The sequence below is a fragment of the Phoca vitulina genome, unplaced genomic scaffold, assembly GCF_004348235.1.
Source record: "Phoca vitulina isolate PV1807 unplaced genomic scaffold, GSC_HSeal_1.0 scaffold3, whole genome shotgun sequence".
Lineage (NCBI taxonomy): Eukaryota > Metazoa > Chordata > Mammalia > Carnivora > Phocidae > Phoca > Phoca vitulina.
In genome coordinates, this window is record NW_022589706.1 from 54,898,617 (window position 1) to 54,919,913 (window position 21,297).

Consider the following 21,297-nt stretch of genomic DNA (forward strand, 5'->3'; position numbering starts at 1 on the left):
GGCTCTTTCCATAGTTTGGCTATTGTGGACACTGCTGCTATAAACATTGGCGGCACGTACCCCTTCGGATCACTACACTTGTATCCTTGGGGTAAATACCCAGTAGTGCAATTGCTGGGTCGTATGGTAGCTCTATTTTCAACTTTTTGAGGAAGCTCAATACTGTTTTCCAGAGTGGCTGCACCAGCTTGCATTCCCACCAACAGTGTAGGAGGGTTCCCTTTTCTCCACATCCCCACCAATATCTGTCGTTTCCTGACTTGTTAATTTTAGCCATTCTGACTGGTGTGAGGTGGTATCTCATTGAGGTTTTGATTTGGATTTCCCTGATGCCGAGCGATGTTGAGCACTTTTTCATGATTCTGTTGGCCATTTGGATGTCTTCTTTGGAAAAATGTCTGTTCATGTCTTCTGCCCATTTCTTGATTGGATCATTTGTTCTTTGGGTGTTGAGTTTAATAAGTTCTTTATAGATTTTGGGTACTAGCCCTTTATCTGATATGTCATTTGCAAATATCTTCTCCTATTCTGTTGGTTGCCTTTTGGTTTCGTTGACTGTTACCTTTGCTGTGCAAAAGCTTTTTATCTTGATGAAGTCCCAATAGTTCATTTTTGCCTTTGTTTCCCTTGCCTTTCGTGATGTTTCTAGGAAGAAGTTGCTGCGGCTGAGGTCGAAGAGGTGCTGCCTGTGTTCTTCTCCAGGATTTTGATGAACTCCTGTCTCACATTTAGGTCTTTCATCCATTTTGAATCTATTTTTGTGTGTGGTGTAAGGAAATGGTCCAGTTTCATTCTGCATGTGGCTATCCACTTTTCCCAACACCATTTGTTGCAGAGACTGTCTTTTTTCCATTGGACATTCTTTCCTGCTTTGTTGAAGATTAGTTGACCATAGAGTTGAGAGTCCATTTCTGGGCTCTCCATTCTGTTCCATTGATTTTTGTGTCTGTTTTTGTGCCAGTCCCATACTGTCTTGATGATGACAGCTTTGTAATGGAGCTGGAAGTCCGGAATTGTGATGCCACCAGCTTTGCTTTGCTTTTTCAACATCCCTCTGGCTATTTGGGGTCTTTTCTGGTTCCATACAAATTTTAGGATTATTTGTTCCATTTCTTTGAAAAAAGTGGATGGTATTTTGATAGGGATTGCATTAAATGTCTAGATTGCTCTAGGTAGCATTGACATCTTCACAATATTAGTTCTTCCAATCCATGAGCATGGACCGTTTTTCCACTTCTTTGTGTCTTCCTCAATTTCTTTCATGAGTATTTTATAGTTTTCTGAGTACAGATTGTTTGCCTCTTTAGTTAGATTTATTCCTAGGTATCTTACGGTTTTGGGTGCAATTGTAAATGGGATCAACTCCTTAATTTCTCTTTTTTCTGTCTTGTTGTTGGTGTAGAGAAATGCCACTGATTTCTGTGTATTGATTTTATATCCTGCCACTTTACTGAATTCCTGTATGAGTTCTAGCAGTTTTGGGGTGGAGTCTTTTGGGTTTTCCACATAAAGTATCATACCATCTGCAAAGAGTGAGTTTGACTTCTTCTTTGCTGATTCGGATGCCTTTTCTTTTTGTTATCTGATTGCTGTGGCTAGGACTTCTAGTACTATGTTGAATAGCAGTGGTGATAGTGGACATCCCTGCCATGTTCCTGACCTTAGGGGAAAAGCTCTCAGTTTTTCCCCATTGAGAATGATATTCACTGTGGGTTTTTCATAGATGGTTTTTATGATATTGAGGTACGTACCCTCTATCCCTACACTCTGAAGAGTTTTAATCAAGAAAGGATGCTGTACTTTGTCAAATGCTTTTTCTGCATCTATTGAGAGGATCATATGGTTCTTGTTCTTTCTTTTATTAATGCATTGTATCACGTTGATTGATTTGCAGATGTTGAACCAACCTTGCAGCCCAGGAATAAATCCCACTTGGTCGTGGTGAATAATCCTTTTAATGTACTGTTGGATCCTATTGGCTAGTATTTTGGTGAGAATTTTTGCATCCATGTTCATTAGGGATATTAGTCTGTAGTTCTCCTTTTTGATGGGGTCTTTGTCTGGTTTTGGGATCAAGGTAATGCTGGCCTCATAAAATGAGTTTGGAAGTTTTCCTTCCATTTCTGTTCTTTGAAACAGCTTCAGAAGAAAAGGTATTAATTCTTCTTTAAATGTTTGTAGAATTCGCCTGGGAAGCCATCTGGCCCTGGGCTCTTGTTTGTTGGGAGATTTTTGATTACTGCTTCAGTTTCCTTAGTGGTTATCGGCCTCTTCAGGTTTTCTGTTTCTTCCTGGTTCAGTTTTGGTAGTTGATACATCTCTAGGAATGCATCCATTTCTTCCAGATTATCTAATTTGCTGGCATATAGTTGCTCATAATATGTTCTTGTTGTGATCTCTCCTCTTTCATTCATGATTTTATTTATTTGGGTCCTTTCTCTTTTCTTTTTGATAAGTCTGGCCAGGGGTTTATCAATCTTGTTAATTCTTTCAAAGAACCACCTCCTAGTTTCGCTGATCTGTTCTACTGTTCTTTTGATTTCTATTTCATTGATTTCTGCTCTGATCTTTACTATTTCTTTTCTGTTGGGTTTAGGCTTTATTTGCTGTTCTTTCTCCAGCTCCTTTAGGTGTAGGGTTAGGTTGTGTATTTGAGACCTTTCTTGTTTCTTGAGAAAGGCTTGTATTGCTATATACTTTCCTCTTAGGACCACCTTTGCTGCATCCCAAAGATTTTGAATAGTTGTGTTTTCATTTTCATTTGTTTCCATGAATTTTTAGAATTTTTCTTTAATTTTCTGGTTGACCCATTCATTCTTTAGTAGGATGCTCTTTAGCCTCCCTGTATTTGAGTTCTTTCCAACTTTCCTCTTGTGATCGAGTTTTAGTTTCAAAGCATTGTGGTCCGAAAATATGCAAGGAATGATCCCAGTCTTTTGGTACCAGTTGAGACCTGATTTGTGACCTAGGTTGTGATCTGTTCTGGAGAATGTTCCATGGGCACTAGAGAAGAATGTGTATTCTGTTGTTTTGGGATAGAATGTTCTGAATATATCTGTGAAGTCCATTTGGTCCAGTGTGTCATTTAAAGCCTTTATTTCCTTATTGATCTTTTGCTTAGATGATCTGTCCATTTCAGTGAAGGGGGGTGTTAAAGTCCCCTATTATTATTGTATTGTTGTCGATGTGTTTCTTTGATTTTGTTATTAATTGGCTTATATAATTGGCTGCTCCCATGTTAGGGGCATAGACATTTACAATTATTAGATCTTCTTGTTGGATAGACCCTTTAAGTATGATATAGTGTCCTTCCTCATCTCTTATTATAGTCTTTGGTTTAAAATCTAATTTGTCTGATATAAGGATTGCCACCCCACCTTTCTTTTGATGTCCATTAGCATGGTAAATGGTTTTCCACCCCCTCACTTTCAATCTGGAGGTGTCTTTGGGTCTAAAATGAGTCTCTTGTAGTCAGCATATCAATGGGTCTTGTTTTTTTATCCAATCTGATAGCCTGTGTCTTTTGATTGGGGCATTTAGCCCATTTACATTCAGGGTAACTATTGAAAGACATGAATTTAGTGCCATTGTATTCCTGTAAGGTGGCTGTTTCTGTATATTGTCTGTGTACCTTTCTGGTCAATGTTACTTTTAGGCTCTCTCTTTGCTTAGAGGACTCCTTTAAATATTTCGTGTAGGGCTGTTTGGTGTTCGCAGATTCTTTTAGTTTTTGTTTGTCCTGGAAGCTTTTTATCTCTCCTTCTATTTTCAATGACAGCCTAGCTGGTTATAGTATTCTTGGCTGCATATTTTTCTCGTTTAGTGCTCTGAATATATCATGCCAGTCCTTTCTGGCCTGCTTTATCCCTGGTAATGTTCTTTTGCTCTGAAATCTATTTTCTCTGATAGCAGTATACCCACTTTTTTTCTTTTTCATTAGTGTTATATATTGGTAATCGTTCCCAACTTATGGTGATTCGACTCATGATTTTTCAACTTTACGATGGTGCAAAATCAATGGACTTTCAATAGAAACCGTATTTCATGTTTTTAATTTTCATCTTTTCCTGGGCCAGTGATATGTGTCACTATACTCTTTTATGATGCTGGGCAGTGGCAGCAAGCCAGTCAGCCACACGATCACAAGGGTGAACAATCAGTACACTTAGAACCATTCTGTGGCCATACAACCATTGTGTTTTTCACTCCCAATAATAGTTTTCAATTAATTACATGAGATATTAAACACTTTATTATAAAATAGGCCTTGTGAAACCCATCATAGGTGGAGGAAGGTCTGTATCTTTTGCCGCTTTTTACTTTCAACCTATTTGGTTTGTTTGAAGTGCATTTTTTTTAGGTAGCTTATACTTTTGGGTCTTGATTTTTTTAATCTAATCTGATAATTTCAGCCTTTTACTTGGGTTATTCAGACCATTTACACTTAATGTGTTTATTGATATTGTTCGGTTTAGTTAAATCTGTCATCATATTTGTCTCCTACTTGTTCCATTTGTTCTTTGTTCCCATTTTCTTCTTTTTCTGCCTTTTTTTGGATTAATTGAATTTTTTTGGTTCCATTTTATATCCTTTTTTTGACTCATTGGCTGTAACTTTTTGTTTCATTTTAGTGGTTGCTTTTGAGTCTATAGCATTCATCTTTAAATTATCAAAGGCTATACCCAAGTGATATTATTCTACTTAACACATATTATAAGAATCTTGAAATAGTCTACTTTCATTTCCCTTCTCCCAATTTTTGTGTTACTGCTATCATACATTTCACTTTTACATATGCTATAAACCCCACACTACATTGTTAGAATTTTTGTTTTAACAATAAATTATCTTTTAAAGAGATATAAATAATAAGAAAAAAAGTCTTATACCTTACCCATGTAGTGGCCATTGCCAGGGCTTTTCATTCCTTGGGGTAAGTCTGTATTTCCCTCTGGTTTCATTCTGTCTGAAGGACTTTAATTTCTTACAGTGCAGCTATGCTGGTGATGAATTCTTTCAGCTTTTATATTTCTGGAGAAAAATCATTACTTAGTCTCTGTTTTTGAAAGATTTTTTTCATTAGGTATCAAATCCTAGGTTGATAGTTTTGGAGATTGTTTTTAGTTCTTCAAAGATGTTGCTCCACTGTATCCTCACAGGCATTGTTTCTAATGCAAAATCTGTCATCTTTATCCTCTATATATCTAATGTTTCTTGTTTTCCTTGCTTTTAAGAATTTTTCTTTCCCAGTGGCTTGAATAATTTGATTATGATTTACCTTAGTTTAGTTTTCTTCATATTTCTCATGCTTGGGATTTTTGAGCTTCTTTATCTGTGGGTTTATAGTTTTCATCAAACTTGGACAAATTTTGGCCAAGGTTTCTTCAGATATTTCATTCTACCTCAACATTTCTTTCCATTCCTTCAGGGATTCTGATTGCATGTATATTAGGCTATGTGAGTCACACTACCACTCACTGATGCTCTCCTAATTTTTTGGTTTTTTCTAGTTTTGTTTTTCAATATTCCATTTTCTCTCTGTAGTCTATTCTGGATAGTTCATATTGCTGAGCCTTCACCTTCACTAATCTGCCATTAATTCCCTCCAATGTATTTTTCACCTCACACACTGTAGATTTTATCTCTAGATGTTCTATTTGTTTCTTTTTTATATCTTTCATGTCTCTGCCTAACTTTTTGAATATATAGAATACAATTTTAATAACCTTCTTAATTCCCTTACGTGCTAATTCCAACATTTGTGGCAGTTCTGGGTTAGTTTTCATTGACTGGTTTATTTCTTATTATGGCTCACGTTGTCCTATTTCTTTGCATACCTGATAAATGTTGTGTGCTGCACATTGTGGATTTTACTTTGCTGGATGCTGGATATTTTTGTACCCTGTATTCTTGAGCTTTGTTCTGGGATACCACAAAATTATTTGGAAACAGTTTGATCCTTTCAGGTTTTGTTTGTTAGGCAGGACTAGAAGAGTGTTCTGTCTAGGGCTATTTGTTCTCCACCACTGCGGCGAGACCGTTCTGTATACTCTACTCAATGCCCCATGAATCCTGGAATTTTCTAATCTGGCAGGAGTGGGAATAGTGGCCACGCCCTCTGAACACAGAGCACTGCTGGTCCTTTCTGGTCATTCTTTCCTCAGCCTTGAGCAGTTCCCTACCTGTGTGCACTGAATACTAGAAGGGGAGCCTGTCAGGATCTTCAGAGTTCTCTCTCCTCTCTAGTATTTTCTCCTGTGAATGGTAGCCACTTTGGTCTTCCTGGACGCTCTGCACAATCTTCTCAGTCTCCCGAGCTCTGCAGCATACGCACTCTCCCAAGGCAGTAAGCTGGGGCAGTCGGCCATAGGGCTCACCTCTTAGTTTCCCATCCCTCCAGGATTGCTGCCTTCCTTGCCTGATATCAGTTATCTTCGTAACCTTTTTTTATGCCTTTTAGCCACGTGTTGGGTTTTTTAGATAGGAATCCATCCAGTCTCTGTTATTTCATGTTGGCTACAAGCAAAAGTCCTCTTTGCTAATTTTAATATTAAGTAACAATTTTTCAAGATTATTTTATAGTGCCTTTTTAAGATATGTCACTGTTACTTTCCCTATATTCAAATGAAAAAAAAGTATACCCGGCAAACTTAAGCATAGCCATAATAAATATCAAGAGAGCTTAAATTCTCTCTCTAAAAACCGCAAACCAGAGTCCTCTCTAAATATATAACACTCAGCCTGAGGACCTGCTCAAGTGCTCCTTTTCTGTCATCTCCTTTAACATGAATATTCATCAATATAAAATAAAATAGTTGAAAGTGTAATGACTGAAGATTTGTTGGTAGGTAAAACATAAACTTAGCAGCCCCACACCTAGGGAATGAAAGCTGGATAGTCATTACAAGTGTCATGTTCATAGCAGATACTTACCCCCCAAGGAGCAGTGCCTCCCCTCCGTAGATTCTGTACCCCTCATGTTACGCCTAGCCTTAGATAAAGGAGGGAGGCGCTAGGCACCCAAAATACTGCTTTTACCTGCATCTTCTTCCTGTGTTCTTTAAACCTCTAAGTATCGCCAACTTAAAGATATCTAAGCATTGTGAATGGAAGAACAGCTGAGGCCTAGCTATAAACTTTTATGTTAACTACTTGTCTCTCTGGTTTAATAACTTGGTGTTTATGTTTTTAGGAACATAGCTACAGTGTAATGGACAGTCCAAAGAAACTTAAGCATAAATTAGATCATGTGATCAGCGAGCTAGAGGATACCAAGAAAAGCCTGCGGAATGTTTTAGACCGAGAAAAACGTTTCCAAAAATCATTGAGGAAGACAATCAGGGAATTAAAAGATGAATGTCTCATCAGCCAAGAAACAGCAAATAGACTGGAAGCTTTCTGTTGGGAGTGTTGTCAGGAGAGCATAGAAAGAGACTATATTTCATGAAATAATTCCATGTTATGTTCTACCTAAAATTAACATTGGTACAGCTTTTTAGAAAATAATTCTCATTTGCCATCATTAAATATTATCCATCATTTAGAGTGCTTCTTTGGATCTCCCATAGCATTATGCATTTAGTTGTTACCCAAAGATTTTTTTTTGAAGATGTACAGAAATGTGTGCTAGTTATCATGTTTTTGTGTGATTTGTGACAATTATGTTTTTATAGACCTAAACTAGTGCCAGGTCACTATCGTAAGATGTTAAAAGATCAAGAAGATTCCACAGGACTTAGGAAATGATATCAAATTAGTCACATTCAGCAATGGTAGTAGGAACTGGACTCTGCTTCAGCAGCATCAGATTTTTGGCTTCAAAGGAGTACCTTTACTTATGTATGCTTTATGGTAAGTATGTTGAATTATACTTTAAATGTATTTTACTATAAAGTAGAATTCATTTATAACACATGTCTATCTTGGATCCAATCCAAGGTGCTTTTGTTATTTGTAATACCAAAAGATTTTTTTTACATAGCATCCCATAGTCCTGACCCTGAGAAGAGCATATGGTACAGATCTGTTGGCTTTTAAAGTTGTTCAGAACCAGGTTGAGAAGACCTCTGACAAGGTCTCAGTTTTTCAGTACGGTACATCATTCCTCCCCTCTAGGAACACTTTGATATAAGCCCACATCGGTTTAAAAAGTGAAAAAGGGTACTAAATCTGATTTTTAAAGGTTGGTTGTGGACAGTTGTTCTGAACATTTTGTTTCATTATAAAGGAATGTCTTCAAAATCTACACGCTAGTACTAGCTGAATATTTTTAATGCTCCTTTTTATTTTACATAAAGTAATATTGCTGACATTTCTAAAATACAAAATATAGGTGAAATCATTAAAAAATAATGATTACGGCTCTTCCAATTGCGATGGGATTTGGAGAAAGGGTTAGAATATTTTCCTGTAGTTAGGAGAGTATACTATCCAAAGACTTTTATTTAAAGAAAGAAGGTAAAGCAGCAGCTTTAGAATAGCTTCTAACTGAATATACAAAAGAAGAACCCTTAGCTAATTTTTGATCTAAGTGTCAGAAATTTAGCTTTTCTTCTAATTTCTTATTAAGAACAACTGAAATTAAGAGTCAAAAATACTGTGGATTAGAATAAAAATTACCAGCCCACAGCCAAATTCTACTTTGAAACGCATGTACATATTCAAACCTCGTTCAGATGTCTATGCTATAGTAGTTAGAATTTGAGTATCAATTGTTTCATTGTGTCAACTAGAAATGAATTGCATTTTGTGCTAAAATGTTCATGGAAATGTTGTGTTATATTAATATCAGTAAGGATATGGTCACTTGAATTTTCTTTGTATTCAAGAATTTTCTACGTGTTAATGCATGTTATATTTTTATGTAGGATTCCAAACCTTCCCTCTAAATGGGAACCTTCCCACATTTCAGAGGTCAGAATTATATTAAGAAGAAACACTGAGGTCATATCTTTTCACTACCTAGAAAAAAAATCTCATTAGCTACCCATTATTTATTTTAGTTATTTAACTTTGAATTAATAACGGACATTCGAAGGGGAAGTTTGGGTATGATCTTAGGTTTTATAGAGATACTGTGATAGAGATGGAGACTATTTTTGAGTATAAACAATTAAAGTCAGTGGACAGTGAAGAAAAGTAGGATCGATCCAAACACAGTACATCCAAATTCTGGCTCTCTACTGGCTGCTTAGAATGACTCCAGCCTGAGAGACCTTTCCAAGAGTCAAAGCCCAGTTTGAGCCTCGGTCACAGTCGCCACAGTCACTTTTACCACTTGTGTTCACAGTGAACTCAGCCCTTGTCTTCTTTGTCATTGGGCTTAGTATCACTAGAGATAGGTGACTGAGAACAAAATATTGGTATCATCAAAGACCCGGAGCTACCCATTTGCTCTTTATTCTTATGGAGAAATGATTACCAATAAAAATCGGACATAAGAAATAGGGTTCTCCTCACCCGCCACCCCAAACAAATGCCTAGCCTAGACACAGTAAATACCTCAGTCCTCTGTTCCAGATATTCCAGCCTAGCCCAGGGAGAAACGGTCCTGTGCAGGGCAAACCAGTCACCCCATCCAGAGATGCCTCGAGCAGCTGAGGCCAGCCTAAGGGTTTCACTTTGCTTTAAAGCTTAGAGTAGCCTCTGGATCCTGGAACAAACCAATACACCAGTTAAACCTCAGCACCAGATCAGGTACAAAGGACTTGACATGGCATTTTTCTCCATATCAAGTTTAAATAGCTAGAAATAGACTTTGGTTGCTAAAGATAATCACAATTATACCACAGTCTTTGAGAAAAGGTGAAGTGTATTAAAATACATATTTAGTTTTTAAAAAGGGTAAAATATTACAGAAATAATTGAGGAGTGAAGAATGCATTATTCATTTGAAAAATAAAATATTTTCTCCCGTAATGTATGTGGGTTTTATACAGTTACCCAATAAAATGAGCAGAGAAAAATAAAGAGTATATATACTGTGGTTTTGCTTTCATTTCTTCTGTACTTTTTCCCTGCACCAATACCTCTAATATCGTAGGGTCTCCTACGTTAGATGACCCAAGTGGCAGACCTGCTTTTACCACAATATGGATGTGCCATATTAGAGCCCTTTCCTGCTTGGGTTTCACTCAAAACTGGCAGCCTTTCGTGTCACCCAGTGTAACAGCTGAGAGCAGTATTTTTAGGTGTGAAATGTGCTCCCTTCTTTATAGTGGGAGATGTAGGTCATAATAATTTGTCTTTTACTTCGGAGGGGATATTTTAGCATGCCCCTGCTCCCTGGACACTCCTCCCCCCAAATTTTACTGATACGGTAGGCTTTGGAATGCATGGGTTTTTTTTTTTTTTAAGATTTTATTTATTTATTTGACAGAGAGATAGAGAGAGAGCACAGGTAGGCAGAGTGGCAGGCAGAGGGAGAGGGAGAAGCAGGCTCTCCGCTGAGCAGGAAGCTGGACGTGGGGCTCGATCCCAGGACCCCGGGATCATGACCTGAGCTGCAGGCAGCCACTTAACCGACTGAGCCACCCAGGTGCCCCGAGTGCATGGTTTTTATCTCACCCTCTAGAGCACATGTACTTTATCAAAGCCTCAGATTTACAAGTCACATCTTGCTCGTGCCATTGGATTAATATAATCCATCAGTTTGGTGACCTCAGTGACTCTCTGTAGAATGTCTACCTGGTCTGGGTCTCTTTCTATTATATTAATAGAAGCCAGAGAGTTACATGGCCTTGTTGTTCATTCCATGTGAGTGTGAACTGTTCGTGATCCTGTTTTACAGGGATGGAAAAACATGTGCCCGCCAGATAGGTAGTTACGTACGACGTACCCATAGCCATGTTAACCTGCTCTAGCAGGATGTCACATCTGGCGCAGCATCTGTAGTCGGGGCTCCTCCTCCATTGAATTTGCCTTAGTCCGCTGTCACCTTGCAGGCTCTGTCTAAATTTTGCGGAATAAATAGAGCTATGATGAAGACTACCACTCCTGCATCCGGTATGTAGGGCTGTCAGGGTGGCACCTTAGCCAACTCCACAGAAAAATCTGAAGCTGAGCTGGTGAGGAGAAGGAGTTGACATAGCAGACCCGAGACTGCTGTCCTTAGAAAGGCCTGCCTACAGGGTTGGCTCTTGGCCGGCATCTGGTGGCTTCAATTTCGAGATGATTCCCACCCTTCCAAACTGAGAAGAAGCTCACTGTGCCTAAACTGTTTGTAGAAACAGTATGGTTTATAGTGAACACCTGCTTTCCTTCTGGGAGTCTGGAATTCGGGAATGTGTCAAGCAGGGCCCCTGCCTGTATGACGAGCCACCAATAAAACCTTAGACACTGAATCTTTAATGAGCTTCCCTGGTGGACAACATGTCATACCTGTTGTCCAATTCAGTGCTTGTTGAGGGCCTGAGTCTGCGTCCAAAGGAAGAACTGCTCTATCCGTAGGAAGATCAAAGGTGTAATTGGCTCCTCCATTGGAGCAATGGGGGGAATGTGCTAGGCAGTAGCTGAGCGGAGCCAGGTTCCAGCTCCTGGAGGCAAGCCTGGGTGGGGCGTGGGCTGTCTGCACCCATTGCCTGCCTTCTCATAGGCCTCACGGCCTTCCTTTCATATCGCTTCCTCACCCTTCAGCACAGTTCTAACCATTGTTGCAGCATCTCTCACCTTCCTCCCCGCTGTGCTTCTGGTCGTGGAATTGGGCCTGACGCAAGACAGGAGCTGGCAGAGGCAGAAAAGGAAGAAAAAAAGGTCAGATCAAGACCAGGAGATCCAGGAGCAGAAGAAGATACACTTTGTAATCAAAGAACCACATGGGAATTAGTAGCACTAGCAACAGCAGTTTAAGAGCAAGTGCTGAACTGAGCACATTCAGTAATTCTACGCATTTCTCAAGTGCCAGGAACTGTGTGTCAGGGAGTGTGCTGGGCACTGCAGAAACAACAAAGACCCAGTTCCTGTCCTCAAGGAGGTTACAGACTAGTAACAAGTTCCAGACCCCGTAATCCGGGGACAGCAAGGAGGGCGTGTCAGGAGAAGAATGGGCTGTCTGAGGCCTTTCTCCGAACCGCTGTGCACTACTTTGTAGGACCACACACACGCTCGGATTCACATCACAACTTCTTAAAGCATCAGTCCAGGAGTCTCATTCTCAGTCGTCTAATATTTGTCTTTGGCACATAGAGAAGTTTATAGACTAATAACATTCAGTGCAAAAACCCATCACATGTATGGCTTTTAAAGCCCCATACCCTATCGTGAGGGATACAAAAATGATAAGATGAAGCTATTCACAACCTACAGGGACACAAAGTATCTAACAAATGCAGAGAAGTGGCCAGTGTGGCAGGACTGTGGCAATTAAGGTGCCAGGACTGGGAGACTAATGGAACCTCCAAGTTCCAAAATGGAACATTAGTGTGTCAATGTGGGCGTTTTTCAATTCTGTCCCAGGACCTGGATTCTCTCTCTCTTTTTTTTTTTTTAATAGAGAGCGAGAGCACAAGCAGGGGCAGCGGCAGGCAGGAGGAGAAGCAGGCTCCCCGCCGAGCAGGGAGCCCGATGCGGGGCTCAGTCCCAGGACCCTGGGATCATGACCTGAGCCGAAGGCAGACGCTTAACCGATTGAGCCACCCAGGTGTCCTGGACCTGGATTCTCTTTGTACCTCTTCGGATATGAGAGTAGAAGGCCAAACCACCTGGGAGAGAACCAAACAGACCTAGGTTCAAGGCCCAAGCCTGCCACTTTATTACATGTAGGACCAAGTTACTGAAACTCTCTGAGCATTTACAAAGTAGTAATACACCCAGTTGTGGTGAGAATTGTATTTAATTGTGTGCAAAATATAAAACATACAATGAGCTTTCATATATTGTTTTTCTTTCTTTAAATCCCATGCCAAACGCATGGAAAAAGAAGATTAGAACAAGGAGAAGGGCAGAAGCAAGAGGGGAAATGCATTTCATAGTGAACTGATGATGGTACAGGCGACGGCCTTAAATAAGCTTCTCTCTGTAGGGTAGCTCAAAAGCAGTCCCTCTGAAAGAGAAAACTGTCATCACCATTCTCCTCTCCATCCTCCCACCTCAGCCCTGAAAAAGCCATTCAATCCAGATTAAATGTCTCATTTGTTCATTTGTTCCTTCAGTTTCATATAGCATCTTAGTGCTGCTCAAAATGTGGTTCACGGACCAGCGTACAAAGTAAGGAGCGCGCACCAGAATATAAATCAACTATGTCACGAAGCACAGTTCAGTTCAGTTAACATTTGTTTTAAAGATTTTCATATATTTATTTGAAAGAGAGAGTACAGAGGGAGAAGCAGACTCCCCACTGAGCAGGGAGCCCGACACTGGGTTCGATCCCAGGACCCTGAGACCATGACCTGAGCCAAAGGCAGACACTTAACCGACTGAGCCACCCAGGTGCCCCTTCAGTTAACATTTTCATACCAAGACCTTTTCCCATGAATGAAACAGTATAATGCTTTACGTTCTGGACCAAGTGCATTATCTCATTCTGGACCAGTAAAAAAGAGTTCCAAGGCTAGCAGCTTGGAGGAGCACTGCGTCAGAGTATCAAGTCCCCAAATAGTCTTTGAACTAACCTTCGCTCCTTTGTGGTAGTCAGCAGCCGAGGAGTCCCGACAGATTTGTGTCCGATGATAAACTTCCCAAATCCCTGTGGTGGAGCTTGTGCAGTTGAAAGATATCGCATCTGACTCAGCGGATCTGACCTGGGGTTTTTTAAAACAGAAAGGTTTTATTAAACAACGCTAGTGAAGTGTCCAGGCGGGGCCGGCCGCTGACCACAAACACAGATGAGCACCTTGTGGAGACGGGCATTCAGCTACAGACCTGCCAGCAAAGTGTACTCAGCAGACAAGTTAAAATGGATGGTCCTGGTGCTTATAAAAGAGGTTGATTTTATAATGGTCCAAAATGTTGCCAGGCTACACACAGTTGAAGGAAATTACCTCTGAAATCCTGAGGATTTCAACAAACGTTTTGGTTGCCACTCTCACTATCACGCACTGGTAGATGGGTCTTAAGAGTAGAGAATGTCTTACTAAGATGTACATTTCACCTTTCTGTGGCCATCAACGTGATCTGGCCATATTTTGTTGAAAAAATGGGGAACAGTTTTAACCAGCAATAAAATAAGGCTATCCAAAGGCTCAAACCCACCAAGGCCCCCATAGCTACTGGGAAATTTTAGAGTGAAATGAAAATGCATTCTATAAATCTAAAAACAGTTTCAGCAAGTTATTTTTAAATGTGCCCTATGGCAAAAAAGCTCTGCGTGTGCCCAGAGAGGGCTACTGAAGGACTGCAAGAGCAAAAAATGGAAAGCAGCTCAAATTCTATCAAGTGATGATAAACTATGGTGCACCCAGATAATGCAATAATAAGCAATAATTGAAAAGAAAGAGATCAATCTATATGTATTGGCATGGAATGAAAAGGCATTTTAAGTGGAAAGAAATAATTTAGGGGGACCTGAATGACTCAGTCGGTTGAGTGTCCAACTCTTGGTTTCAGCTCAGGTCATGGTCTCATGGTCCTGCGATGGAGCCCCACGTTGGGCTCTGCGCTCAGCGGGGAGCCTGCTTGTCCCTCTCCCTCCCTCTCTGCTCCTCCTTGTGCGCTCTCTCTCTCACTCTCACTCTCTCTCTCAAATAAATAATCTTTAAAGAGAAATAATTTAGATGGCAACTCAAAATAGCCCATTTATAAAAAATTTTTAAAAACCCTTTACAGTTTCTAAGTGTGTGTGCAAACATACAGAAAAAGGAATCAATATATGTCAAACTGGTAAAAGTGGTTATTTCTGGAGAGGGGAGCATATACTTCTGTGACACACAGAGAGAAAGGGAGAAGACGAAGGAAAAAAGGGAGGGGAAAAAATTCTAACAGCATTCTACAAATGTAAATCAAAACCGTTTCATCTCTGAAAACCTAAGGCTTGCTATCAGCCCTCATCATCTCCTTGAGACATTGGCTAATGTTGGATCCAAGTCTTGAATTACTACCACTTCCTGTGCCACCTGGATATTTCAAAGAACTCTCTCAAACCCCTACCAGCTTAACTATTGAGATGTACAGAAACCACTGTCTGGGTAGGTGTGGTTACAAGATCGTAGTTAGCTTGCCTGTGATTGGTCACCTAGCAGAACCCTAGGGGAAAACAAAAAAAACAAAAAAAATGTCTTCATCCCCTGTTAAGAAACTTCCAATGAAGGGGCGCCTGGGTGGCTCAGTCAGTTAAGCGTCTGTCCTCGGCTCAGGTCATGATCTCAGGGTCCTGGGATCAAGCCCCACGTCAGGCTCTCTGCTTAGCAGGGAGTCTGCTTCTCCGTCTCATTCTCCCTCTGTGCTCGCTCTCTGTCTTTTCAAATAAATAAAATCTTTAAAAAAAAAAGAAACTTCCAGTCAAGCTTTCCAACTGACTCAATACCTCAGAAAACTAAAACACATGACTTCAAAGTCTTATACCTGGGAAGTGTTGCACACTCTCACAGAGTATTTCACAATTTTCATAAATCCTCATATTTTTGCCTTTTCTTTGTCTTGTTTCAGATATCCAGGTTCTAGAGGAAATATCTGTCTGAGGCAGAAAATTATTATTTTTCAGTAATAATGATAGTTAACATTTACAAGGTGCCACTTTCTATTCAAAGTCCTTAAAGGTAATAACTTATTTAACCTCACAACAACCCTATGAGGTAGGTACTATTATTATTCTCATTTTATAAAAGGGTGAGGGAATTAAACAGAAAAGTTCAGTAACTTGCCCAAGGTCTCACAGCTGGTATAATGATACATATTCTCATCATTATACAAAGAGACACGTTGTCAACCGTGATCTATAACACCAAGCCCAGAGATTTGGATTCACTAAATGTGAATTACTATTGAACATTCCCAGGACCCACAGGCTAGGCTTCAAGCATTCCATTCAGATGCTCTGCTTGGGGCATTTAGAGGCTGAAGGATAAAATGTGACCTCATCCTGTGTCTGAAGCTGGGGAAAGCCCAGAGTTACTCATCACCACAATGTGGATCTGTCTGATGCCACCACCAAGCATAAACCAGGCAGCCGAGCACTCAGGGTGAAGTCACCTTCCCACACACAGGGGCAAGACGTTCAAGCATCCTTGGGTTTCACCTGCTCAGGAGTCTGTCTAGTCACCTGGTTGCCCTCAGCGCTTGGGAAGAACGCATGGGATGATAAATACATTGATCCTCATCTCTGTCAGTGCCTTATCTAACCACTGGAATGGAGACAATTTTCTACTCTGTCTACACCTATAGTTTATAAATAAATACAAGAGAATAAAAGTTAATGGTTCTTTCCTAGCAACACTAGGCTTAAAATAGAATCTTCATTCCATATGTGCTTTGCTACTATGAGATTGTGTAGGTTATATTTCAGAGTTTTAGCAAACCACATGCAGTCCACTGTATGGCTTCAGGTACAGCTGGACCCAGGGGTTCAAATTGCTGTCCTCATAATCTGGTATCTCTCCACTCTGCTTTATCAGGGAGGCCCTCCCTTCAGGTAGGCATATCTCTTCCCAACTTCAAGTTCAAAGGCAAGGTATGTGCCTCTTTTCCAGTCACTCATAACGAAAGTCCCAGGATTCATTTTTACTGGGCCTGATTGACTTGGCGTCAAATGCCCATCCTGAAACAATTGCTGTGGCCACAGGAATGCTATGTTAGGACTGGCAGGCACAGGTTACAAATAATCCCGGAGCCAGGCGAGTAATGATGTTGGTTCCTCAGAGGGAACTCAAGGTTAGATAATCAGAAGAATTGGGATGATTCTGGGATGGGGCAAGCAAAACATGGCACTAGAGCTCAGAGCAGAGCATGGGCTCTGAGAGGTGTGGTGATGGGGACATCACTCCAGAGTGAAGATTTTTGTGTTAGTAAATCTCTTCGTGTGTGTTTGTCTACCAGGATAAAGGGGAACGGTGGAGGAGTATTTTTAGTCCTTATTATGATTGTAGTAGATAAAGCTGCCCTTAAGTACACAATTTCATTAAATGGGAAGCATACAGAATCATTTTATCATTATATTTGGCCCTGAAGTTAGATCCTCTTCCTGATCTCAGGACAGAATCATCCTCTAACTCACTGTACACCAGTCATTCCCATTCATTCATTCATATGCTCATGCATTCATGCAGTCTGGAAGAATCTACTAAGTATCTGCCACATGGACAGCACTGGGGGTCATCTTCAAATAAATGACACTCTTCTAAGCAGCGTTCCACCCATTCTCTCCCTATGGACTGGTATTCTTCCCACTAGTCCTGTGAAGTAGGTGCTTTCAACATTTCTGAGAGAATATAACAAACATTCAAACAGGGTGATTGTTTTAACTTTTTATAATGGGAAGTTCCAAACAAAAGTGGAGAGTATAATGAACTCAAATGCAGTCGTCATCCAGCTTCAACTATTATTAAACATGGGTGATCTTGTTCTATTTATAACCCCACTCACTTCCCATCCTCTTGATTATTTTGAAGCAAATCTCAGACAGCATATAATCTGTAAATATATCAGCATCTATCTCTCTAAAAGGTAAGCATTCTATTTTTTTTTCTTTTGGACAAGGCCATGTATCATTATTACACCTACAATAATCCCTTAATATTAGAAAAAAATGCAGTTCACATTTTCCTAATTGTCTTTTTTTTAGTTTATTTGAAATAGGACTCAAAGTCCAAACATTATAATTGACTTTAATCTTTTAACCTGTTGATTCTCCTCTTCCTCTTTATTTATTTTGCCTTGAAAAACAGTTGTTTTAAAGAGGGGCAAACCAGAAATCAGACTCTTAACTACACAGAACAAACTGATGGTTACCAGAGGGGAAGTGGGTTAAATGGGTGATGGGGATTAAGGAAGGCACTTGTGATCAGCACCGGGTGTTGTATGGAAGTGATGAATCACAAAATTCTACACCTGAAACTAATATTACACTAGATGTTAACTAACTGGAATTTAAATAAAAACTTGAAAAAGAAAAAAAAAAACAATTGTTTTAACAAATAAGTCTTTTGTCCTACACTACCTGGATGAATTTTAAGGATACTGTCACACAGCTTTCCCATCAATAAGTTGACAACCAGGGTCTCAGGGCACACCTAGCCCAGTGATTAAGAATAAGAGTTCTGGAGCTGAACTGCCTGGGTTTCTATCTTGGCTCTACCACTTATTAGCCACAGGACCACCTCTCTGTGCCTCAGTTTTCTCATCTTTAAAATGGGGGTGAGAGGCACCTGGGTGGCTCAGTCAGTTAAGTGTCTGACTCTTGATTTCAGCTCAGGTCATGATCTCAGGGTCGTGAGATCAAGCCCCGCATCAGGCTCCACGCTGGGCATGGAGTCTGCTTAGGATTCTCTCTCTCCCTCTCCCTCTGCTCCTTCCCACCCTCCCACCCACTCATGCCCTCTCTCTCTCTAAAAAAAATAAAATGGGGGGATAAATTGTTTTGAAGATTCAACGGCTTGATGTATGTGCAATGATTAGAACAGTGATGCTTAGAATACGGCAAATGATAGATGAGGAAACTGAGGGTCCGTGAGGCAGAGTGGTCCTAGCTGTGGCTGCTAATTGGTGGCAGGGCAGGGGCTAGAACACAGATTTATCCCACTGCTCTAACACTGTTTCAAACTATTGACGAATAGGCGCTCTCTGCCCTTGATCAGGATGTTACTGCTATTCTGTTGTCAAATCACTAGGATGACTTTAGGAACCTTCTCCAGGCCTCAGTCTCCTACTCTGCAAAAATGGAGGAACTGGAGATGTGCCTGAAACTCCTTTTAGGAGAAATCCCAGCAGAAGACACCCTAGGCAGGCGTGCAGGGCAGCCAGGCAGGCCCCACGGAGCAGCATCTTCAAATCAGTGCCAAGCACAGAAGCTTTCGATTCCCCACAGGAGCATCTGCCCCGCTCCTGACAGAGAACCCTGAGCCACCCCCAGGCCTCCGGGAGATAGTCCTCACAGCTAGGCCCTCAGCCTGACTCCGCCAGCACCCCTCAGGCTGCCTGACACGCATGAGCCCGCGGCACCGCACCCCTAATGGCGGCCTCCCGGATCCCTCACGGGCCGTGTGAGGGGAATGGCTCCCCACACAGCGTCGGCAGTTCCTGCTGCGGGAGACCAGCCTCACTGGGCATAACTGTAGCTTGCCTTTGCTTCTCCCAGTCTGTGCAACAGACAGGGCCTTTAGCCCGACGGGACTGCAAAGATGAGGGAGACCAGGGGCCGCCGGCCCGTCCCTCAGGCAGGCATCCTGCTGGGTCCTTGGCAGTGTGAACGGGTTCCGCAGAGCAGCCCACAAAGCCACAGGTGGACCAGAACAGTCCGGCCTTCTGAACATCGCTGGTCCAAACTGCTGCTGATGGTGGTGGTGGTTTGTTTGTTTTCCCTCTCAGACTTCCATTTCAATTAATATAGAAGGCTGGTTGATATTGTCTCCGTTTGAACTCTAAAACCAAAAACCATTTTCATTGTAGCCAAACCCAGTATCTTCAGAGTTTGAGCTCCTTGAAATTCTAAACACATTTTTAAACCACCAAGAAGAAGGGCAAAGGAGACCGCGGTCGGGGGGGTGGGGGGTGGCAAAGCAGGGAGGTCCCCACTCTGAGAGTCTCCCCAAAATAAAGAGGTTCGACCTAAGTTAAAAGACAGGCTGCCCTGAGCCCAGGAGGGGCTGCTCTCCTCACGGGCATCTTGCTGAAGGATACGCGTTAGAAGCAGTGCAATGCTCACAAACCAGCCAGAAATTCCTCAAGTCATCCCACACATGTCTGGTCAAGGAGCACTTGGCCGTGCCTTTCATTATCCACCAACACTAAGGTTCTGCTTTAGAAGCATTTGGCTTCAGTCTCTTCACCTGTACTTGTCCCCTCAACCCTCAGGGCAGCAGGAATACATGTGAACGTGAGAGAGAGAGAGAATACGGTGTGTATTCATCAGGGTCCTCTGAAGAAACAGAATAGGATGTGTATGTAGAGAGGGGAAGATGTATTTTGAGGAACCGGCTCAGGTAATTACAGAGGCAAGACCAGAATCTGCAGGCTGGGCGGGCAGGCTGGACCCCTAGGGAAGAGCCCATATTGCCGCTCAAGTCCCCAGGCCATCTGCTGCAGGATCCGCTCTTGCTCCCGCTCACGGGAAGTCAGTCTTTTATGCTCTTCAGGCCTCCAGCCGATTGGCAGAGGCCCACTCCCAGTATGCCCGGCAACCTGCTTTACTCAACATCCACCAATTTAAGTGTTCATCTCATCCAAAAAACATCCTCACAGAATCATTATTTGACTAAACATCCAGGCACCACGTCCCGGCCAGGTTGGCAGGTAAAAGTAAGCCTCACAGGGTGCAAGTGGGAAGAAAAAGGAGATTAAATACCCCCTGAGCTCAGATCCGAAAAGCAGGGCATGGCAGAGAGCTGAGACCCTGGGCAAAGCCAGCTTCCTGCCCTCGCACCCCCTTCCCTGACCAGGACTCACCAGCCAACGAGGTGCCCGAGCACCTGTACACCAGCAGACCGCCTTGTCCCGCTCCCTCCCAGGCATCTGTCTGAGGCTGATTCTGGAACGGTTTACTGAGTGCTCACTATGTGCCAGGCACTGTGGCTCCAAGTGTAATCACGGCTCAGGTCTTCTGTATCCTTAAAAATAATTAAAATGGTAATCTTTATGTTGTCCATTTTATCATAATTAAAAAAAAAAAAAAGACGGAGTCCTTGCCATCAAGGGTCTCAAAGTCCGGAGAGAGAGGACAGACAGAAAGCACAGTTTCAGTGTAGGCGTTACCCATGGTGAGAGAAAGCATCCAGAGACCCAGACCCACATCGGTACAGAAACTGCCCCTCCCTTCTGCTCATCCTGTCCTTCCCCTCCACTTTGGGCGGAGCTGCTCTGGACATGATTATCTCCTGGCCACCACCACCAATCGGGCTCCAAGCAGATCCTTCTTACTACCTAAATATGAAAAGCTCACTTCTCCAGTCCTGCAGCTTCGAGGTAGCACTCCACAGACTAATAACTTGGTACCAATGTATTTTTACTGTCCCAATTTTTCTTTATGGAAGAAGCAATAGTATAATAACTTTTTAAAACTCACTACAATCTCACCAGCTGATCATCCCCAATCTCAGCAGTCAAACGCTCAGACCAAAGGTGTGGTGTTGTCCAGGACTCCCGCGTCACTCATAACCTCCTTCCAATTCACCAGGAAATCCTATCAAGTCTACCTTCAAAATATGTCCAGAATCT

General features: G+C 41.7%; 1 protein-coding gene across 3 annotated transcripts in view; it reads left to right on the plus strand.

Moving 5' to 3' along the window:
* THAP6 (THAP domain containing 6) overlaps window positions 1–15,599 on the plus strand; it is a 28,562-nt gene extending 12,963 nt beyond the window's left edge. For 2 of the 3 annotated variants that reach the window (XM_032400538.1, XM_032400539.1), the window contains one exon: window positions 7,193–9,953. In XM_032400538.1, the coding sequence (XP_032256429.1) occupies window positions 7,193–7,447 (255 nt within the window). In that variant the 3' untranslated portion in view covers window positions 7,448–9,953. Of the gene's footprint in view, window positions 1–7,192; window positions 9,954–15,579 lie in introns of those variants that run through there. The other variant, XR_004298869.1, reaches the window with a different exon arrangement.
* The last annotated feature ends 5,698 nt before the right edge of the window (window positions 15,600–21,297 follow it).